Raw genomic sequence first — 6,113 nt, 5'->3', positions numbered from 1 at the left:
TAAACAGGTCAAGCAAATGGTCAATTGAAACAGGAGAGACAACGGCTCATGCTTCTAGAAAGAGAAAGCTTGGAAAACGAAGTAGAACAACCAAATGATGAAGTATTCACTGTTGCTAATTCTGGGAAGGCTAGCCAATGTAAAATAAATGCACTCGTGATTGATTTTGTTACTTAGAAGCTGCCGTTGTCAATGCGGATTACGTTATTACAGCTACTTTTCACCCTTGGTTTAAACTGATTAAATTAGCCCGAATGCTGGGAAAGAAACAAGTGATGGTTAAAAACTTTCAGGGAAGATGGAAGGTGACGGTTATGAATCTTCAGCAAATGCTGATTTAATTTGTTGTTGTTTTTTATTGTTGTTTAGTACCAGGGAAAACGGAAAAGAAGATTTCTTCACGTGGTTTAAACAAAATTTGCAAGTAATTTATCTCAAAACAGCAGCGATCACACAACAGTGTTTTTGAACAAAGAACCATTTGCTTCAAAATATATAGAATCAAACTTGTTCCCTTCACCAGCTCATTATTTATTTCAACAGGTCCATTCCATCGAGTGCAGCTGTAAGGCGCCTTTCCTTAACAGGGAAAAAGATTTGGAAACCTAAAAAACCTGAATTGACGAACAACAATTTCGAGAAGTCGGTGCTACTAAAATTAAATAACAAATGAAAGCTATACTAAAATTGAACATATAACAAGGGATGTTATATCTTCTAATGGTAGAAAGTTATAATTTCATATCAGCTAATTTAACATTACTAGTGTCATCATATTCATTTATTTTTGTCATCGTTCTGCTTTGAATGTATCAAAAACTGAATAATTTTTAACTGATTTTCTCTCATCATTCACAAATTTAAATAGAGGTTTTGCGTGAACCTATTAGTGTCACGTGACCACAACGAGGTTTGTAAACATACCGCCATATTGGGTGGCAAGTGTCCCGCATGACTGAACGAGTTAACAACTGCTGTATTCAGTACTATTCACATGTAAATGGCTGCCGCTGGCTTTTCATCACTTGTAGCACACCTGACAGATGCTGAAAGGCCAGGTATGAGGAAAAAATGAAGGAACTGTGTGTGGGAGACCCGTATATACTCCCGCCACGTGTATTTACGCCAGTAATATTCAGCCAAAACAACGTTGCTCAGAGTCAGACTGTTGCCGGAGTAGATCTGCCAAATATTACATATGGTGACATTTATATATATTTGATAAACAGGACTTCCACCTATACAAATGAAAGTCTAAAAGGTTACAAAAGCCTTGATGCGTACAAGTACTTTGTGGCAGGATTTGTACAGAATGTCCAGATAACCAGGGCAACGTCGGATAAAGTCATCATTACAGCAAAGGTTTGTACATCATGTTATATTACATACATGTATCATGTACTCTGTATGATAGATTTAACTACATTTTAGACGAAGACTAGGTACTGAAGTAAAGTAGGGCCCCCATTTTAATAAATGGTTCAATATTATTGTATTACATGTGCACTGACTGTTGTCAAAGCTCTAGCCTAGGAGCACTTCTATACATGTTTGTATAATGATATTAAGACACCTAATTGTCTAGGCTGTTTCAAAACTTAATTTTTGATTTATGATTAATTTTTGGTATGGTATCAATATATAGATAATAAATAGTACAAGTAGACATAGACCGTTAAAGCTGGCCAATAGCCATGTTACGTTTCTGTAAAAATAATTTAATATTTAACTGTTCTATTATTTTTTATATTATTTTATTATTTGAGTGACACACGTATCCCAACCTGATACCCAGTTGTCTTTAAAAGCTTATATATACACAACTTAATATTTTCATTGTTATTTTACAGATGTGCCACTCTCAGCGGTTAAATGAACCACCACTAAAGCCGTGGGTTGCTAGCTGCAAGAATGGAGAGATAATATCTTCCCACTGCACCTGCAAGGCTGGATTAGGTGAAGTCTGCTCCCACGTAGCAGCAACTTTGTTCTACATGGAAGCTGTCGTAAAGAGGCATCACAGCACAGCTTGCACATCAATGCCTTGTGAGTGGATTGTGCCATCCAGAGGAAAGGGACACTTAAAGCAGGTCACAGACATGGACTTCACAAGTGTCACAACCAAAAAAAAAAAACTGACCGAGAAGTCTACAACGGCATGCCAAGCACCAGCACCAGCATGCCCCCCAATGACTGAGGAAGAAGTAAAGGCATGCTACCTTGCAATTCAGAACACTGGAGTGAAGTCTGGGTTTCTCTCATTGACTAAGGACTATGCAAGACACTATGTGCCTGCTGCAGTATCAGTGCCATTGCCACAACCATTGACACTGCTGCGCAAACATAATCCAATATCAGTGGAAGAGCTAAACCAGGTGTGTGATGACATTTTTACTTCACTGACGATTAGTGTTGAGGAAGCAACAGCTCTTGAGAAGCTGACCAGACAGCAATGGAAAAGTAGGCTATGGTACGATCATCGTGCTGGTAGAATAACAGCCTCAAAATTCAAAGCTGCTTGTCGTACCAGTGTCGCCAACCCTTTTAAGTCACTTTTGAAACAAATCTGTTACCCCCACGCTACCAAATGTTCAACCTAGGCAACAAGATGGGGATGTAAGCATGAAGAACATGCTCGATTATTGTATGTACAAGTGAGAAGGACACAGCACCAGCAACTAAAGGTAGTAGACAGTGGGCTATACATTATCCCGCAATACCCTTACCTAGGTGCGACACCTGATGGTCTGGTTGAATGCCTTTGTTGTAGGAAGGGTGTACTTGAAATAAAATGCCCACACTGCAAACGAGGCAAGTCACTGGATGAAGCTGCAGAAGATGGACAGTTTTGCCTGGAAAGGATTGGTGACAAACTCCCACTGAAGAAAAACCATGCCTATTATTACCAGGTTCAGGGGCAGATGCTTCTAACTGGTGTGAACTATTGTGATTTTGTTGTGTGGACAGATGACCAGCAGTCTCTCCATGTTGAAAGGATTATGCTGGACACTGACTTCAAAAATAGAATGGTAGGAGAGCTGGAGACATTCTTTAGACTGTGTGTTCTGCCTGAGCTCGTGGGGCAGAAATTCACAAAGCCATCAGAACAAGCTGATGATCAGCTGTTGTGCTACTGCCGTACAAGCAGAACTGATACAATAACACTACGGTGCAGCAACATGGGCTGCAAGGTTGTGCATTTCCATATGGAATGTGTCGGGCTGCAGAGACAACCAAAGAAATGGACCTGCTTAGATTGCAAAAAACTCAGTAAAAAGAAACAATAATCATATCAGGTTGTCACTATTTCGTTATTGGCTTTTGTGTAAATTTTAAATTGTTCACTGTTCATGTTACGTGAAAGGGTGCCAGCTTACCCAACTGTTCATCTTCTGCCTTTTACAAATAATCAATATTTTTTAGAATTTCACCTCTTTAGCATGGATGTTATATACCAGTACAGAGTATTTTATCTCAATGTGCTGTCACTACACATTATAATTTATATTCACCCTTTTTAGCCAAGGATATGAAATATTATTAATGGATGAAAATAATTAGACAGAGTGCAATATGTAGATATTCATGATGTTTATTATGCTTCACAATATACATGTGTGCAGGCAAAATAAAATTTAAGATATGAATTTATAGCATACATTATGTATTATTTAAGATTTCCAGAAGTACAGTTTTTTTAACAAGGTAGTTTTAAACTATGCAAAAGTGTAACTCTTAAACAAGCACCCATGAATGAATACTGAAATGTAAACAAAATGAAGGTGTGTCTTATGTACAATAAATATATATAGGACAATGTCAATCAAATGGCACAACAGATGGAGAGATGTTTGTTAGAGCACATGCTACTCTTACTATTTTGTCTAATGTTGTTAAATTACAACTTTGATCAGTTTGTAACAGCGTAATTGGAATAGTACTTTCAAGCATAGAATACTTTTGGCGTACCATGCCGATCACCCTCTCAACATGTATTCTCGCAGAAGCAAGGACACGTGAAGTTTCAACATCCAGTGCACTAAGCTGTTGTTTTCCTTTTGTAAAAGCTAGTATTTTAAGTTCTGCATTACAGAAAGCAACAGATTCAGATATAGTAAACCCACGGTCTCCCAGTATAACATCACCAGGAATTATATTGGCTAAAAACCCACAGTTTTCGGTAAGATGGACATCACTTGTTCGTCCTCCCCATCCCTTTGAGATAAAAATTATAACTCCTTGCGGAGCAATACCTATGAGGTATTTGACAGTATTATGGGACTTGTAACTTGAATAGGTGTCTGCTCGTGCCTGGAGGTCTGACGGCCGCTGTATGAATATTTTGAAACAATCAATGATGCAGGCACACTTTGAAAACTTCTCACGAAAAGACACGGGCAACATCATTCTTAGTTCCTCTCTCTCAGGCCAGAAAACAAATGTTGGTACCAGTCGAATATTCATGACATTTATGACCTCCTGAAATATGCGTGATACTGTTGAGGTGTGCAATCCAAATATGTATCCTAAGAGCTGCAGTGGCACATCCAATCGCAGTCTCATGAGTGTCAATATGAATTGTTGAAATTTAGAGACTGACTGTGTATCTCGGAAATATCTGTAAATTTGGTTGAATATGATCATCATCACTGCATATGACGGCAGACCTGTACAGTATTTGACCTTCTCGTCGTCATTTGCAAAAGTAGCATCTTCGAAACAGTTCCCTTTTGCTATACTTTTATAGTGGAGGACTTCATTCCGCAACTGTTGGCATTCAGATTCAAGTCTAAGTCTGTGAATGATATTTCCGTCTGCATACATGTCTCAGTTGTATATTGTGATGTACACAAGTCAAAATTATCGTAAGTAGCTTCAAGTTCATCAGCAGAATCAGTACAGCTGCTATCAGTGGCAGCAGCGCCAGCAGATTCTATGAAAGCAAGGTTAAGCAGCCCAGCAGCAGCTTCATGTCTCTTTTGTTGTTCTTTTCTCCTTTTGGTCACTTCTTTCCTGTTTTCATATTTACACAATTCAGCAGCTTTCCTTCTCTTCAGGGGAGAACGTGTAAAATGAAATATGGAAGGTACATAGTCAGGTGACAGAGGATTATTACTCTTCGTCCCTGAAACAGAGTACAATAATTTAGTTAAGATATAGATCTACAGGCATCATCAGATAATATTTATATATATATATAACAGATACACTGTACACTTTTAACTGAATATATATATATATATATAACTGAATATGCTGAACATTGTTTAACAACTGAATATACAGCCAACAAAGTAATTATTTGCACACTTTTTAATCTTGTGCCAGTTGTGGTTTTCTGATGAATCACTTAAATTGGTCCTTTGAGAGATATTAACATTTTGCCTTAATGTACAAATGGCTATATAACCTATTCATCATGAATGATATTGTTCCTTCAGTAAATTTACTATTCAGTTATTTAAAAGTAAAAGAAAAGTGTGCAAAAACATTTCTTTGACTGGTGCTGCAGTGTGTTCTGCTATACATATATCATGCATGTAAGTTTCAATTTATTCAGCCTGGCTATAGATGAATTATAGATACCTGACACAAAATGTTTACTACAAAGTCTGGTGTGCTCTGTGGGTGTCCAGTTTTTCCTATTGACAGCTGCAATCCATCGTCTTCTTCGGTCGGGATCTTTAGGAAATCTGTAGTATGACACACCTGTCCATGTCGATTTGAACAGTTAAATGCACAACAGGAGTGTACCATCGCGCACTTTTGACTATGAATCACCCTTGTGTTGGAATATAAACACGCCGAGCGTGCCACCCATCATGGCGGTCAGCAGTAACTAGGTCAAGAGTGACGTCACACGCAAAACCTCTATGGGCTGTTCTGAGACTCAGAAGTCTGTATTATGTTAATATACTAATAAATTATTGGAATTTACCAGTAAATTTTTTTGTTTTCTTCTTTCGTTCATACATTATCACAAAAGATTATCATGAAAAAATGTCCATTTATTTATTTATAAATTTATTTATTTATAAAGTAACGACAGCGTTATAAGCTTTCAGACTTACTGTTCAGCCGTTGGGGAGGTAGGGGAGAAGACATTTAGTGGC

The 6,113-nt window shown here is 37.8% G+C and overlaps 2 protein-coding genes across 2 annotated transcripts; one reads left to right on the top strand and one right to left on the bottom strand.

The window, feature by feature from the left end:
- Positions 1-1,071: 1,071 nt before the first annotated feature.
- LOC143225960 (uncharacterized) lies at positions 1,072-3,422 on the top strand. Its single transcript, XM_076456256.1, has 3 exons — positions 1,072-1,362; positions 1,851-2,375; positions 2,601-3,422. Exons 1-3 carry the CDS (start codon positions 1,072-1,074, stop codon positions 3,285-3,287), a joined length of 1,503 nt encoding a protein of 500 aa, XP_076312371.1. The 3' UTR covers positions 3,288-3,422.
- Positions 3,423-3,659: 237 nt separating this feature from the next.
- On the bottom strand, positions 3,660-5,834 carry LOC143243853 (uncharacterized). Its single transcript, XM_076487584.1, has 2 exons — positions 5,587-5,834; positions 3,660-5,125 (listed from the first exon to the last, which is right to left on the bottom strand). Exon 2 carries the CDS (start codon positions 4,822-4,824, stop codon positions 3,820-3,822), a length of 1,005 nt encoding a protein of 334 aa, XP_076343699.1. The 5' UTR covers positions 4,825-5,125; positions 5,587-5,834; the 3' UTR covers positions 3,660-3,819.
- Positions 5,835-6,113: the final 279 nt, after the last annotated feature.

This window comes from Tachypleus tridentatus, chromosome 1 (assembly GCF_004210375.1).
Source record: "Tachypleus tridentatus isolate NWPU-2018 chromosome 1, ASM421037v1, whole genome shotgun sequence".
NCBI classification, from domain to species: domain Eukaryota; kingdom Metazoa; phylum Arthropoda; class Merostomata; order Xiphosura; family Limulidae; genus Tachypleus; species Tachypleus tridentatus.
The sequence above is the reverse complement of the archived record's forward strand: the minus strand, read 5'-3'. Positions and strand labels throughout refer to the sequence as shown.

What these genes read in the sequence shown, in the direction of transcription:
- LOC143243853 (XM_076487584.1), bottom strand. Translation starts at nt 4,824, where the DNA reads ATGTATGCAGACGGAAATATCATTCACAGACTTAGACTTGAATCTGAA.
- LOC143225960 (XM_076456256.1), top strand. Translation starts at nt 1,072, where the DNA reads ATGAAGGAACTGTGTGTGGGAGACCCGTATATACTCCCGCCACGTGTA. An exon ending in AAGTCATCATTACAGCAAAG is followed by an intron (nt 1,363 to 1,850) that starts GTTTGTACATCA and finishes GTTATTTTACAG; the next exon opens with ATGTGCCACTCTCAGCGGTT. An exon ending in CAGTGGAAGAGCTAAACCAG is followed by an intron (nt 2,376 to 2,600) that starts GTGTGTGATGAC and finishes TGTTCAACCTAG; the next exon opens with GCAACAAGATGGGGATGTAA.